Source organism: Microcebus murinus, chromosome 9 (genome assembly GCF_040939455.1).
Source record: "Microcebus murinus isolate Inina chromosome 9, M.murinus_Inina_mat1.0, whole genome shotgun sequence".
Lineage (NCBI taxonomy): Eukaryota > Metazoa > Chordata > Mammalia > Primates > Cheirogaleidae > Microcebus > Microcebus murinus.
The window spans coordinates 102375431-102392634 of NC_134112.1; the positions used below are offsets into that span (position 1 = coordinate 102375431).

The following is a 17204-nucleotide window of genomic DNA, read 5'->3' on the forward strand; positions in this document are numbered from 1 at the left end:
AGGACATAAGATAAAATCTGATGTGAGTTCCCTTGTATCATCAAATGTGTTACATGAAAGACATCAGATAAGTAATGACCAAATTAGCAAATCATCTTGCCAATGATAATGGGAAATGCCTCTAACAGGATGCTACTACTCTAAAGGAACCATAAATAACATCCTAAACCTTGGCACCTTCATAAAATTCCCTGGCAAACTCAACTTAGTTATAAATAGCAAGATTCAAGGACTGATGATGACACTAAGTGCTTTTGAAAGGTCCCTAAGTTCCATGAAAAGGTCATATAATACATGTCTTGTGTTTTTCAATCCCTTTATTTTTCAGGATATAAAGGTATTGCAACCTGACACTAAGCAAAAATGAAACAACTACATCATCTGTGTTCTTAAGAAGAATTAATGCAAGCTTCAATAGAAAGGACTTTAAAAGATTACAATCAAGGAGGAAAGTATTAATAATTGCTACAAAAAGTGATACACTAATAACTTGTTATCATTAAGATGAAAATAGTATCTGACAAAATTGAATTGAATTATTAAGTTCAAAGGCTATAATATTTTCTTAATAAATTACATTAAAAGAACTGTGGAGGTTTTGAACTTAACAAAAAATAATTTTTATTCATTATGGTACTACTTCTAAAGTTACCCAGTACACCCATGGGCTATATACACACACAAAAGCTAATTATTTCAATTAATGCTGTTGCATTACTTAAACATTTAAACATGTTAATGATATATGTATCTTCTTAATGCTGGGAAGAAATTACAAACAATTTTCTGCCACAATTAATATAATGGGAATTTCTGTCAGGCTACTTACTCTTCAGGGGTCTTACAGTAGAAACAACTCTAGAATGCTCACGTTTCATGGCCAGAACAGGAGTAAGCACCTTACTTCTGCTTCTTCACTGACACTGTGCTACGCACGGTCCTCCTATCCCCCAACCATGGCATGTCCTCAGCGGTCCCCACTCTGGGCCTTCCTAAATACTCTCTGTCTGAGCCTGTCACCAAATTTTATTTTCCCTTCCTTCTTCATTTCTATGCCATGTATGTTTTCCATCTATTCATTTACTGATGGGACAAATACTTACTACATACCCACCATGTGTGTAGCAGAATTACAGGATCAGGGTACAGATAGGACAAAAACTAAGAAAATACCTGCCCCTGTGGAGTCTTTGTTCTAGTGTGTAGCAATATACAAAAAGCAAAAGAGTTAGTATGTCAGGTAGTAGAAAGTGCTATAGAAAAAAATAAAGCAGGAAAGGGAGTGGAGGGGAGCATGGTGATATCAAACAGATACCTACAAGGCTCACTCCAGAGTGGGAAAGCCCCACATTTAGGCCCAGACCCAAAGAGAAAAGGTGGAAGGGAGTACAGATGCCCTGAGGGGGGAGGGGCTTCAGTGAGAGGAGCAGTAAGGAGATAGCAAGGGGTGGCATCAGGGGGTCCACTGGAAGGAGGCATCAGGGTAACTCTTACTCAGAAGGAAAAGGAAGGCATCTCAGGTCTTTGAGCAAATAAGTGAGAAGATTTGACTTACATTTGTGAAGATTCTCTCTCACTCATAAGGCTAAAGACAGATGCCTAGAAGCCAACTAGGAAGCTAACTGCAAAAAACTCTAAAAGGGGTGATTATTGCTCAAACCAGGGGAGTAGCAGTATAGGTGGTGAGACATGGTCAGATTCTGGAGCTATTGTGAAGCTAAAAACAACAGCCTTGCTGAAGGAATCCATGTGGGAATGAAGAGAAAGAGACTCTAAGGATAGGAAGAATGATTTGCCACTTGCAGACATAGCTGACTATAATAGAAGAAGAAGTTGAGATAAGATCTTAAGTTCATCTTGGATAAGATATATTTAAGATGTAGGCCAGTTGCAGTGCCAAATGCCTGTAATCCTAGCACTCTGGGAGGCCAAGGCAAGAAGAACACTTGAGGTCAGTAGTTCAAGACCAGCCTGAGCAAGAGCAAGACCCCATCTCTACAAAAAATAGAAAAATTAGCCAGGTATGGTGGTGCGTGCCTATAGTCCCAGCTACTTGGGAGGCCAAAGCAGGAGGATCACTTGAGCCCCAAGTGTTTTAGGTTGTAGTGAGCTATGATGATGTCACTGTATGCTAGCCCAGGTAACAGAGCAAGACTGTGTTGCAAAAAATAAATAAATAAATAAATGCCTATTAGACATCCAAATTGAAATGTCTACCAGACAGTTGGATCATTAGGTTTAAAGTTCAGAGAAGAGGTCAGCAGCTTATAGATAGTATTTAAAGCCATGAGATCAGATGAGATAACCAGGGAGTAAAACCAAATAGAGAAGAGAAGTTTAAGGAATGAGGCCTAAGGCACTCCAAGTAAAGAAGTTATAAACACAGAGAAAAACCAGCAAAGCAGATTAAGAAAATGGAGCCCATTTAATAAAAGGAACAAATGTGATGAACTGAAAACCAAGTGGAATGAAAAATATTTCAAGGAGAAAAGAAAGTAAGAGGAAGACTGTGAAGTCACAGACCAACGTGATGACAGCATCTCCTAGCATAGTAGAAGCAAGAGTGAGTTCACAACAAAACATTAAGCATGGAACAGAAACCCATGAGCACACCACTCTGGTGAGCTTTGCCATAAAGAAGAGCAAAGCAATGAGGTGGTGAGCTAGAGGGGATAGGAGGTCAACACAGATGCCTGTCTCTCTCTCTCTCTTTCTTTCCTTCTGGAAAAATTACAGCATATCTCTAGGCTGATGGGAAGGATCCAGTTGGGGAAGAACTGATCACAAGTTGTGGAAGGAAGAATTGCTTGAGTTGTGCCATTAAGTCAGTGTAAAGGGACAAAACCCAGGGCAGCAGAGACGCTGGCCTTAGCCAGGAGCACAGACAATTCAGCCACGGCACCAGAAGAGACCATGAATGTGAGAACTTCAGGAAGGTGAATTGGTATGGAAGACAAGGCTTGTGAAAATCCTCTCAGATTGCTTCTGTTTTCTCAAGAAAATAGAAAACAAGATCATCGACTGAGACTCAGGATGGTGAAGAAGATGTGAGGAAAGACAAGACATAAAAAAGTCATCCAGGAGAATGTAAAATAAATGTAAGATACTGGCCATGTATTTAAAGGAAGGCCAGGCAGCTGGCTGGGCTGTCAGCTAACCAGGAGTGAGTGCAGACACCAGGGACAGCCGGAGACCACCGAGGCTCAGGCTTTGCCAGGCCCTCATGCAGTACAGTAGGACAGGGAAAGAAAGCTGAGAGCATGTACAAAGGACTGGTTTTAACAATGGCCCAGGAATTTAAACTGCATAAGGAAGTAGGGGTATGGAGGAAATAGGGGATGGAGGTTAAGGAAAAGTTACCAGGATAAGTGGCATGTTAAGTCTCTACATCGAAGAATCGTAGGCATTGGAGCACTAGAAGTGAACTGGGAAAATAAGAGGCGGTAGCTAGAGAGAGGGATGCTTGACTGTGAGATCACGCAAGGACTTGAGTTACTGCTGATGGCAGGGTCTGGGTGACATTTGGGCATGAGGGGCTTGAGCAAATGATCCAAAAAGAGAGAGTGCTAGTTTGCAGGTGGGGGGCAAAGAGGATTTGGGTATATTCACACCTAATGGGTGCAGTGCGTACCATCTGGGGGACAGACATGCTTATAGCTCTGACTCAGGCAGGACAAAAGGAATATATGTAACCTAACATTTGTACCCCCATTTGTAATATGCTGGAAAAAAACAAAAAGGAGAGGGCAAGGAGTTTCCCAGAGTGTCAGAAAGGCCACATGCGTGGACACTGAAATCACCATGAATAGGGCAGGCAGTGAACACCCTATTCAGAGATAATGACAAGGAAGAAGGTGCTAAAATCATTGAGGAAGGAGAAGGAATAGCCTGGAAGGTGAAGAGATGACGGGAAGAGGTCATAGTCTGATGACACAAGGTTTGATGTGTTGGAGAGCACCAAAGAGAACAAGAGGGCACCTACCCAAACTATGGGGGTGTGGGGAAGAACAGAGCCACCAAGTGAGAGCATTGCAGGAGAAGCAATGTGTGCAGGGGAGAGCCCAAGTTTCTTTGAACAAGAAGGTGAAGGTTAAAGACACAGAGGTTTTTTGATGGTTTAGCTCTCCATTCCAAATGGTACAAGCAGAAAGTTTCAGGAGCTAGGGTAAAGTGGAAAATCAGGTCAGAAATGAGACGTATAGAGACATGGGGGTGAAGAGACAGGATGCAAGGAACCTGGGGGTTCTGGGCCCCTTATACTGCCCATGATGAAGAGGGGAGAAGGGCACAATGTATCCATTAGTCATGAGGGTCTCAAGGCACACAGTAGAAGACAGGCTGTGTGCTGAGGGATGGGAAGGGTGGGGGTCCTGCCAAGGTTGGGTGGGGGTCCTGCCAAGGTCATGGTGAGTTATGTGGGCATCTTTCTACTCCTGCCATGATAATGGGGACACAGGAGAGGCGCTGCCTTAGCCAAATGACAGGAGCTCTGGGGTCCCTCTTGCTCTAGGAGCATACAGAACTTGTTCCCCTCTTTCTTATTTTCAAGTTGTTTAAACACTAGATAAAAATCTGTAAATTCTTACCCTTTCTGCCCCCTTTTCTTCAGTGAACTATCCTATAATCTTGAGACTCAGAGACTTAATTCGTCTGCACCACATCTGGTGCTTATGATGTACAATAAACAAAAAGGGGAAGGAGTAGAGAGCAGGCTGGATGGGACGGCTTCTTCAGGTTGCTGATCAACATTATAATAGTGCACAGCTTTGCTTCATTTTACTAACACATTTTATGAAATAATGACAATATAACAAGAATAAAACCTCCCAACAGCATTAAACCCCAGCATCATCAAGCGCCAAATAAGAACAGTGGAGAAGTCACAATCAGGCACTCCATCATAAAGCTACACTGATGTGTTATTTTTCGAGACAGGGTCTTGCTCTGTCACCCAGGCTGCAGTGCAGTGGTGCAATCATAGCTCACTGTAGCCTCAAACTCCTGAGCTCAGGCAATCCTCCCATCTCAGCCTTCCAAAATGCTGGGGTTTCATACTGATATTTTATAAACCACAAATGAAAACTCAACTCCAATAATATAATGACTATCACAAGTAGTTAAGAGAAAAAGTACCTTCAAGAAAAAAAATGTTATTCTTACAGTAAAGCACTTCTTGATATTGTTTAAGCAGCATGTTTGCTAAGATAACTGTAAAGCTGAGCTCATAGTAAGCCGAGCAGACGTCCCCGAGTCCTGTGATATGTATCACACATCCAATGCGGGCTAATAAAAACACACTCAGTGTGCCACTGGAAAAATGCCACCATGAATTACGGGATAAATCAACACTGTAATCTGTATTTTTTAAAAGTCTTTTACTCTCATTATTCTGCAGTCCTTTTTAATACCAAAAGTAAAAAAATTAAAACTTTACTTTTGTTTTATAATTTAAAATATAAAATAATTTTTGATAAAACACATCTGATATAATACAAAGTTAAATAAAATAAAAACAAGATTTAAAAAGTTTAGCTTACTAACTTCCTATTTCTATACTTTCTTTTAAAGTGGCTTTAATTTCTTCCCAGCTTTACTGGATTCAAATTTCTGGCATCCAGAATTGTGAGATAATAAATGTATTTTGTTTTAAAAGATCAAAAACAATGGCAAGCATGATATTTTTACCTTGTCTTTTCCTCTGCACATTTTTTTTTTTTTTTTTTAGACAGAGTCTCGCTTGTTGCCCAGGCTAGAGTGAGTGCTGTGGCATCAGCCTAGCTCACAGCAACCTCAAACTCCTGGGCTCAAGTAATCCTTCTGCCTCAGCCTCTCGAGTAGCTGGGACTACAGGCATGCGCCATCATGCCCGGCTAATTTTATATATATATATATTAGTTGGCCAAATTAATTTCTTTCTATTTATAGTAGAGACGGGGTTTCGAACTCCTGACCTCGAGCAATCCGCCCGCCTCAGCCTCCCAGAGTGCTAGGATTACAGGCATGAGCCACCGCGCCCGGCCTCCTCTGCACATTTTGATAAACATACTCTACTGAAGTTCACAATTCTTAATCTATATTAGTCAAAATGTCCATTTTGCCACAGAATCATCTATGGTATAAACATAAATCATTTAGCCTGTTATTTACCACCTGAAATAGTCCACAGTGGCTAACCAGAAGCAAACCACAAAATCATAACAATTATCCTAACATACCATTAATTAGTCTCATGGAAAACATTTTAGACAGCTTACCAAACAGTCATAAACAGTGCATGGCCTATCAAAATGGTATGTAATAAGATTATACTTAGCATTAGTTATCATATCATTCCTCATCCTCTCCGAAACCAATCCATCTCTTCTCTACAACATTTCTAGGCTCGTTGCGGTGTTTTATTTATTTTGACTTGGATTTACTTTATAATACATTTAGCATTCTAGCAAGAATTTCCTTTTTAACTTCTTTGATATAACAAACTACTTTTGAATTTGAGGAGATAAAAAGATATAGAAAGATTCTGGAAAGACTTTTTTCCCCTACTGTGGAAGAGGAAACTGAGAAAAGGCTATATTTTTGTTTTTGTTTTGATCAGACTTCATTTAAATTCTTTAATTCGAGGAGAACTACTGTTTACCTTTCCTGGATCTTAGCCCCCGATCTGTAAGATAAAAATAGCATATACCTGAGGCTGAAACATAATCCCACACTGCAGGAGGCAGTTTGACATGTATTCTTTACAACTCAGACATGTTTATTACATAGTAACATGACTAAATAAGACAAATTTATTACAATATTAATGGCTTTAATTAAATTTTATAAAACTGATGTTGATGGAAGTTTATCATTCTGAAATTAAGTGGGTTTAAATGATAAAGTAGCTTTAAAAAAGTTAGAAAAATAAAAGATATATGTCATTCCAGTCTAAAAGTTTATCTGTATCAAGCTATATAACATTACTGACAAGAATCCTCCAGATTAGATACAAACTGAAATTCCTGGATCTAAGAACAAAGCTCTAAATATTATCAACAGTTTGGGGTTGATGATTTAAATTCACTATTTATAATCGAAGAAAGTAGGTGTATTTCTTCCTATCTCTCAATATCTCATATTTAAAGTAATCTTCCATTTTATACCCACCCTCAAATTATGATTCTGAAATATAGTTAGCTATTAATAATCTCATCTTGGTGGAGGATGGGTAGTTTCAACATTTTTTTATTTTTATTTTATTTTAATAGATTTAGGGGGTACAAGTTGAATTCTGTTATGTTTATATATTGTATTACGGTGGAGCCTGGGCTTTTGATATACCCATCACCCAAGCAGTGTATGCTATACTTCATAGGTAATTATAACTTTTTTTTGAAAAGACTATGTAGGAGAAAAGAGTACAGGGTGAGGGTCACTTGAGTAAAAGTAAAGAAAATTTACCTAACTATGTCATTGCTCTGTTAAACTACATAATTACTCCTTTCTTCATTAATTTATCTGAAGCCAAAAATGATCAGTAATTAAAAATTAAACTTTAAAATCTTTGACATGCCCACTTGATTAGTAGCTGATAATTAACAGTATTCTCAAATAAAAACAGAGTTCCTAAGTAAAACTTTGAGAGTCAAATTTGATACCTTAGTATCAAAGAAACACACTACTATTTATCATAAAGATTCCAACAAAGGGGAAATGAAACAGGGATATTACAGTCACTACGACAACATACAAATTTGCATTCCCTTAGCAACTGTAAGTCATATACTTAAAGCATATGAGGAGTTGGTAGTAGAGGGATGCCTAGGTCCCCAGTGGCCAATGTGCTGGAATGAAACAGGCCTCGCTAGATTACAGCCAAGCCCTGTAGCAAACTTTCTTCACAGGAGAAGTTCCCTTATTACTCTTAAGTCTTCACTCCTTACAACGGCATAAAATACCAAGAGGTTTCCTTTTTTTTTTTTTCCTTTCAATTATATGTCTTTTTTTAATTAAAAAGTTTTTTATTCTGGTCTAAATATGTAATATATACATACCATTTAGACGTCTCTGGAGTGATTCTTCCTCTAAGGTAATAATATAAATCTGTTCATCCAGGTCTTCAAGAATCTAAATTTAAAGATAAAACTATTCAATAGTGCAAAATTTAAAAACTAGTGTTTATGAAGATGTTTAGGCTATTTGATCTATTATTTTAGATAATGTATTCATTCAAATTACTAAGCACCCAAATTAAAAATGTTCAAACTATGTTATTTACAAATTAAGTATATTTTCATATATAACACATTAAACATTGATTATCGCAAAACCTACATACATTTAAATTGGATATTTTTAAAGTTTAAAAGATTAAACTAAATAACTCTGCTGCTTTCTCAATGGCAAACAAATGTATGGATTTTAAACAGCCAAAAAGCTACATACAGTAAATATCTCTTTATATCTGAGCCAATGTCTTAGAGCTAGATTTGTTTTCTCATTTATGATTACCTACATAATGTCTAAAACAAGGAATCCATAAGCTACATCAGTAACATGTAATACTTTCCATTTATGTCATTTTTTTGTTTGTTTGTTTTGTTTTGTTTCATTTTGTTTTTTTAAGAGAGTCTCTCTTTGTTGCCCAGGCTAGAGTGAGTGACGTGGCGTCAACCCAGCTCACAGCAACCTCAAACTCCTGGGCTCAAGCGATCCTGCTGCTTCAGCCTCTCGAGTAGCTGGGACTACAGGCATGCGCCACCATGCCCGGCTAATTTTATATATATATATTAGTTGGCCAATTAATTTCTTTCTATTTATAGTAGAGACCGGGTCTCACTCTTGCTCAGGCTGGTTTCGAACTCCTAACCTCAAGCAATCCGCCCCCTTTGGCCTCCCAGAGTGCTAGGATTACAGGTGTGAGCCACTGGCCCATTTATGTCATTTTAATGTACTAAAAACATTCCATAAATATTGAAGATTGCTATTACCAAAATCATCCAGTAGAATCCTAGAAAAGTGGTTTATTTACATATAAACCAATCAACACCAACCCACGCAATATAGGTTCAAAAAAAAAAAACTAATCAGTTACCAATTGTATGGGATATTATCTGCAAAGCCTTCAAAATTGATAAAACCTAAAATTGGTTTAATTCTAGTTTTGTTAACACAACTATCCTTCTATGAAAGGATCTTAACTATCTTCCTAGCTCTGGGGAAAATCTAAAAGCCCAGAGCTGATATCAATGTTCCATATCATTCAAACCCAAGCTCCTTATTCTCAGCAAAAAAATAAATTGTGAGAAGTTAATGGACAAAACAACGGGATGAAAACTATATATAAATAAAATATATGTATTATATATGTATACACAGACACGTATATGTATATGTGTGTATGTGTGTGTATGTGTGGTTTATACACATATATAAACCTTTCAGCTGCCCAGCAAGGTATTTTCAGAAAACAAATTCTCAAATCATGCAATCCCTATTGGGTATCAAATTTATATGGTTTATGTGAAATTTACTTAAAGTGATTCAATAATTCTCAGTCTTTCAACAAATATCTATGGTCCTCTGTGGCCTGAGCTAATCACTGGATACACATACTCTCTACCCTTGGGAGCCTAAACTTGGGAGGGGAGAAAAAAATAAACAATAAAATAATAATTAATAATAAGTAAACATACAAATAATGACAAAGAAAGACCACTCATGAGGAATAAAGGGGTGGGAAGGAAGGAGAAGGGGAGACCTAAACAGGCCAGCCAGTGAAGCCTCTCCAAGGAGACGACACGTAGGCTGTGATGAGTAGCACATGCCGGAACGTGTGATGGTCCTGAGGAAGAGAGAGTGGTACACTGAAAGGACCCATTGGATGCAGTGAGCTGGGGGGAGTGATCCTAGATGGAACTGGGCTTTACAGGAGTAGACAGACACCGTATAACTCTGGGGGCCGTGACCCAAGGTTTCTTTCCCATCGGTACTTCACCTCACTTTCTACTGTTTAGATCAGAATTGACAATTTTTACTTCTCTTAATATCTAACCAATAAAAGGATTTTTATCTTACTGTGCAAATTGTCCAATAATCACTTACCACCAGAGGTATGTCTTAGTATGACAATGAGTAGCACACAGATATGTGTGCTAAGTGCTGCAAGCATTATCCCCCTTGATTTCTGCAACCCCATAAGGAACAGATTGTTACCATCCCCATTTTATATCATAAGAAACAAAGGTTGAGCAAAGAAAAGTTGTGTGCCTTTGAAGCCTATCCTCATAACTACTATAAGCTTATGGGCTTAAATATGAGTAAGACATAGTCCTTGACCTCAAACAGATTATATTCTAGTGTAGCAGAAGAGGTAAAATGAATTTTTTTTAATTATAAGATTAAAATAAATGTCATAACTGAAACTTAAATAAAATGTTACAAAAGGTCAAAGAAGAAAGATTACTTCCAGTTGGGGAGAAAAGGTTTTGGCCAATGTTTATTTTTTTTCTATAAAAGACGGGGTCCACTATGTTGCCCAGGCTGATCTGAAACTCCTGGCTTCAAGTAATCCTCCTGCCTCAGCCTCTTGAGTAGCTGGGATTACAGGCATGAGCCACCGCACCTGGCCTGGGCAGTGTTTTTGATAGTAGTAACATCTTACCAGATAGCTTAAATTACCAAAAGGAGGAAAGACATTTTAAACAGAGAAAACTATAAGCAAAACAGGAGAGGTACGAAATCCACTCAGCAAGAAGGCAGTTCTATTACTCTGGAACTAATAGCAGAATGGAACGGTGGTCCAAAGCCTGTGCTCAAAACCTGTTCCATATCAAATATCTATGATCTTATACAAACTACTTAATCTCCCTGAACTGACATTAATTCAGCCATAAAGTAAGAATACTACTACTTACCTTATGGGTTTATCATCAAGATGACATAAAATTATGTGTGTAAAACATAGTGCTTATCACTAGCATGTAGTATATACTCAATCTCAATAAATAATCTTTATTATTACACGCTAGGAACAAGAAAAGAGGCAAAGATAACTAAGGCTTTGAGGATATTGTAATAAGAGACGAGTTTGGGAGAAAAATTAGTTTGGGGAGCAGCTCCATGGGGCATTTGGTGGCAGCACTTACAAGGTACTATAATTTGTTTCCATCATCTGTTGCTCATTAGAACCAGGCATTTAGAAGGGTTGTGCACAGAGATGGTCAGGCACTCAGAGCAGAGCACTAACAGGATTTCAGACCAAGGACAGAAATTTAAACGTTTGTCTATATTTAGGGGGCGGGAAACAGAAATGGAGCAAGAGATCAAAGAAGGAAGAAGAAACTAAATGAACACAGTGTCATAAAAGCTCTCTAAGAGGAAAGTGAACTTTAAGATTTGACAGCATGGGTGTTGTACTTGAGTGTGTATACATTTATGTATTTTTCATAAAATATACTTATATATTTTTTATAAATTAAATTTTACTTTTAAAAGAAAATATGAAGTGATATGACTTTCAAAATTAAGCAAACATTTACTAAGAGAATATCCACTATAACATTTCCTCAGTGTTTTCCCTTAATGAATCATGATAGGGAAGACAAACACATGACCATAACGATTTAATAATGTTACTAGTGAGATACAAACAAAGGGGAATATGAGAAATGCAGAGAAAGGAGTTTAACTATTTTTACTTAAAGAAGTGAGGCAAGGCTCAAAGATATGTAGTGAGTAGAGGCGCTATTTGAGCTGGACCTTCAGGAGGCCTTTGTGTGGCTGGAGTAGGTGAGAGGCACTGGAGAACAGAGACACTCATGGAGAAGGAGTGACAGAGCCTGACCAGAGCAGCCTGGCCAGTGGGGAGTGAGTAGGAGAGGCATGAGGGACATGAGTGGGGCAGGCTGTAAGAGGCCTTGTAACATGTAAGTAACTTAGACCTGACATTGTAGGCAATGAGGATCCATGAAAATAAATTAAGTGACAAATTCCCTAGGTACAGATAAGAAATTATTTTTATATTATTAAATATCTGATAAAATAGAAACCAAAAGATCTTAGAGATAAGTCATTAGAATTGCTACCAGTAGAAAATTATTTTAAGTAAATATACAGTATTTCTGAGATTAAAAGCAAAGTATAATTCAATTAATCAAGATATAATATGTAGTCAAATTTTCAGAAACGTAACTGCTTTGTAAATCAAAGCATACATGTGGTAAATTTTGAAACATAATAGAGGTACTGTTTGCTATAAGGCAACAAACATCTAAAATACCTGCAAATATATAAAAAATTTTGTTTTAAATTTTGCTAGAAAAAATTTTACCTGAGTGCCTATTATTAGTATTTTAAAAGCAAAACCAAAATTGATTTCCAAAGATGAAAAAGATATTAAAAAACCAATTTGATTCAGAATTACCTTTTTCCTAGGATGGTAAAAAAAGAAAAAAAAAGTAAAAATAAATATAAAAAAGAAAGAAAACTATGAAATAAGTTTAAAAAAAGAAAAAAAACAATTTGAGGGATGAACCTATAAAAATATTCTTGTTTCTAAATGCTAGTTCACAATAAAAGATGCTGAAATGTAAACACATTTATTTAATAAACAAAATATTTATAATAGAATACTTACTGTTGGCTTCACCAGCAGCTGACCCATCACTGTGAACATACGGGAAAGGCCAACTGGTGTGCACACTGCAGAAATAAGATCGCAACAGAGAGAAACTGCATTTCAGAGCTAGGACAGATAAACAACTAACCCATAAAAAAAAGAGCCAGGTCAAAGATTATTATTTCAAGAATGTTCTTGTCTCCAATTTAGATTCTCAGTGTTTTGTCAGAGGATTGTTCAGCTTTATCAATAAAAGGCTAGAGGGGCATTACTATAGCTAATGAAAGAGATATGAAGACAGAAGAAATTTTAGGATAGTCAAGATTCTATCAGTTGAATAGTAATAAACACTTTTGCTTAAAAGAAGCTAAAGAAAACCAAGCAAAGAACAGGTTAAATTTCAAGTATTAACAGAACTGAGAACCAGACAAGAAAATCTAAAAGCAACAACTATAGTCTTAAGTCTTTTGAACTACATTTACCTAATATAGGTTGTGATGCTACAAGTAAAAAACAAATTTTGAAGTAAAAACCACAAATTCATCATAAAGAATTCTACCATTTCCATTTAAAAGCATCATCTACGCTGGGTGTGATGGTTCATGATCATAATCCCAGCACTCTAGAAGGCCAAGGCAGAAGGATCACTTGAGCCCAAGAGTGAGAGACCAGCCTGGGCAACATAGCAAGACCCTGTCTCTACAAAAACAAACAAACAACAATTAGCCAGGTGTGCCAGAGCACACCTGTAGTCTCAGCTACTCAGGAGGCTGAGGTAGGAGGATCACTTGAGCCCAGGAATTTGAGGCTGCAGTGAGCTATGTTTGTGCCACTGCATGCTAGCCTGGGCAACAGAGCAAGACTCTGTGTCTCTAATTAATTAACTGATTTATTGATTAATGCAGAATCTAATATTGTGATGGGCTGGAGGGAGGAGCAGGGCATGTGTGTATGAGTGTGTGGTGTATGTCATTGTGTGTGTGTGAGTGTGTGTATGTGTCTCTCTATATATAGCCCAGTGGATGAGGCCTTCCTTAGAGAATAACAAAAGTATCTTATTATTTCAACGTTTCTGTTTATCAAAATTTATTTTGAACAAGAAAAATAGTTATGGCCCACTCAAAAAAATCTCCAAGTTGTTAAAGTATCTCATGATTAAACTTCCTCATAGATTTTCCAGAATATAAGACAATTTTATCTTCCTAGCAATATTAAGTCAGAAAAATACTTACAGAGAAGTAACAAACATCCCATCAATGATATACAGGAATATAAATAGGGTAGATAGAACTCCCAGAGATCTAGAAAAAAAGTAAATATATTTTAATAAATCCAAAATACTTTACATTAAGATATAGTTAGTCTATCTTAAGATAAGATATAGGCTGACTATATCTTAACATATAGTAAATATCATAATTGCCTATGTGAGTCTACTAAACCATATAATTTCTAAATTATACAATAAAAAGATCTAAAATAGAAGAATAGGAAATAACCCTTTTGCAAAACCTGTTTGGAGGGAGAAAAAAAAAGCCTTCATGAAATTTAAAGACAGAAGCCAATTAACAAAAAAAAATCTGAAAAGTGGCTTATTCATTCTGCATATATGAAATGAACATTCATTTATTTTCATAAACGTATCTAAAAATGTCTTAATTTTGTACATTAACATGAAGAGTTAACTTAAAAAGAGTCATTAAAATATTTTTTAATTGAATGTGTAATTATATCCCAAACTATAGTTTCCCTTATAGAAACTGTTTAAAATAAGTAAATGCATACCATATAAAGATTCCATACTTGCAGCATCATTGTCAATGAGTGCTGAGGCTACCCACACTATCCCGAGAATCAATAATGCAAGAAGAACCAGCATGACCAGAGTTTCTAAAATGCGGGCTCGGATTCCCTGAAAATTACAATCAAAGAAATTATTTTAGTATTTTATTTCGTATTTTAGTATAGTATTTTATTTCGTATTTAGTTTTTATTTCGTATTTGTATTTATTTTGTATTTAGTATTTTATTTCGTCTCATGAACAATAAGCTTTCTGTCCATATGAAAGCATAAAATAATCCTTTGCAAAAGGGGGAAATTTATATTTATTAACAGGAAAAACACACTAAATGCTTATAATTTATAATGTTTAGACTGACTTTTCTTTTCAAAATTACTATTAAGCTTGGAATAAAATACAAAAAAATCCTTCATAAAAACATGTGCAGAACCATTTTTAACAACTACTTTCCTAACAGTTTCCACTAACAAAGTAGATTAATGAATTTCTATCTGTGATTCAAATCAGGAGAATATAAGGCTAATTATGGCATACAGCCAAACAGTTTAGTGAACATTAAACTTGGTGAAAGCACAATGCACCAATTTACTGGAGAACGTCATTCTCCATTAGCATGAATTCTATGTAGCTCCTCACAGCCTCCGGAGCCCTCTAGTGTGCCGCTGAAGAACTGTTCATTGTAATCCAGTGTTATAAACTACATAGATATTATTTTTATCAATTATATATAATTCCTTTGTTCACATCATATGGAATTTTCATTAATCCACAAGGCTAGAATATAATGAGGAATCGCTATGCACAATTTTTCTTTAAATGTAAAACAAATTCTGCCTCAGGGACAAACTAAAGGTCAGACTTAAACGTGGAAACTACAGGACCAGGCAAAAAAAAATTTTCTTTATACTCCTGAAAAGTCACCAAATGACTGACTGTGTACCTTAAGTTAAAGATTCATATTGATATTTGGTACTGTAATGCACTAACCTACAATATCTAACATAACAGAAATAATTATAAGTATATCCATGTTTCTCAATAAATTATGTAATCTTTCATTTCACATTGAAAAAAGTTTAAAGATATGAGTTATAAAGATCGAAAACACACTTGTTTCAGTTTTGTCCTAAATATTTTTTTCTAATTTCTGAACTGCAGGAATAGATTGCACTTAAATCATAGCACTCCAGTTCCTCAAATTCAAGAAATAGGAAAGGAAAAGTCCTAAAACCACAGAGAAGTGTCCTAGATCTATAAGACAATCTCAGAGGTGGAATGGCTTTTCCCTCCTGGCCCTTCAGCAGCATCACAGATTTCCCTCAGCACATTTTAAATACTTCCTCAGAACTGAGAGCCAGCTCACCCTCGATGTTCACAATAAGGGAGGTCAGTGAACCAGAATGAATTAGACTAGTATTTTAACACGAGAGATCTCATGGCAAGTAGCCATTATTCGAATGAGATGAAACAGGAACAGACACAAAACACACTACCAAAAAACACACTGTGACAAAACACACTACAACTTTATTGAAATAATTACTTCTTAACAATTAAATTTGTTTTCTTCAAATATTAATATGTTCCTACATGTTAAGAGACAATGCTCCACGGGTCTCTCACATTTCTGTGCATCTCATGAGCAAGGACAGTTCTTGTTCGGGTCTATCTTCTCAAGGATGTTTGTAGAGCAGACAGCCTTGGAAGTTATAGACACTGTCTCTCTCTGAAGCAGAGGACAGGTTTGTTTACTGTCTAGTATGATAATGTTCACCTCCAAGCAAAGGTCAGACAGATTTGCTTGCAAATCAGTGGGTTTCCTAAGCTCAGAGCTCCTCAGCTGTGACACAAGCCCAAGTGGGGGCTGCTCTGTGCCACCCTTATGGGGCTGAAGGTCAAGGGGAATAGGCACTAACAGGAAGCTTGTGCACTTGCTGTGCTACACATAACAAAGTCCTTGGTCTCTGACCCAGGAATCTCATATCTACAACCAGCCCTGAAACTGGCAGGCTAACTTACTGGCTTGCAAGCAGGATAAATTCTCAGACCCTTCACAGTTCTTGACTGCTAACAGTTTTTGGCAACAAGGACAGGAGGCTAACAGAGACATGGCTTTCTAGACAAGAAAGAACAAAGGCTCACACAGGTTGGGTTAAGGGGTATGAGAAGACTCCCAGGATCTAGTAGGAAGGCAAGTGGTAGGCAAGCGGAAAAGCGAGACTCCCAAACAGAACTACCCACTGCATGTCTAGAGGCTGAGATGCGCAGGGGTGTGAGACTGAACCCACTGGGGGCTTGGTTGTTGTCCCCTCTCCTTTGAGTGGAAGCACGAAGGGATGTTACTATGGTAATATAACAGCAAGCCCTGCAACACCAGCTAAAAGGTCCCCAGGATACCCCTGCTGAATCAAGGAGTTCTGAAGCTGAATGCATGGTGTCAGAAATGAGGATGGAGAGCTTTGCATAAATCAAAGACATTACAAGTTTGGCTGCACCACGAGTGGCCACTCAAAATGAAAGATGCCCTGCTTAAAGGTGTGCTTAACCATGAACTGCTTAAACATTTTCTCCATGTTCCCTCACTCCTACTCTTCCCCACTCTGCCCTCCAGATGCTTGGGGAGAAAGGATGAATGGGGTAAGGAGTTCTCCCTGTCCTCGGGGGCAATGAAAGCCACACATACCCATGTGAGTGTATGCAGGAGGACTGCAGGGAAGAGAGGGACTCAAACTTTTATGGCTTTGTTGCGTACAGGAGCCCAAGACCATCCTATCTTCCTAGTCCTTCTCAAAGGTCTGTGAAAT

General features: G+C 37.3%; 1 protein-coding gene across 4 annotated transcripts in view; it reads right to left on the bottom strand.

Moving 5' to 3' along the window:
* LMBR1 (limb development membrane protein 1) overlaps positions 1-17204 on the bottom strand; it is a 146819-nt gene that overhangs the window by 40104 nt on the left and 89511 nt on the right. For 2 of the 4 annotated variants that reach the window (XM_012786267.3, XM_012786270.3), the window contains exons 6-10: positions 14384-14510; positions 13831-13899; positions 12617-12681; positions 8034-8106; positions 6638-6661 (exon numbers count right to left, since the gene is read on the bottom strand). In XM_012786267.3, the coding sequence (XP_012641721.1) occupies positions 6638-6661; positions 8034-8106; positions 12617-12681; positions 13831-13899; positions 14384-14510 (358 nt within the window). The remainder of the gene's footprint in view (positions 1-6637; positions 6662-8033; positions 8107-12616; positions 12682-13830; positions 13900-14383; positions 14511-17204) is intronic. The other 2 variants (XM_012786269.3, XM_076006756.1) reach the window with 2 other exon arrangements.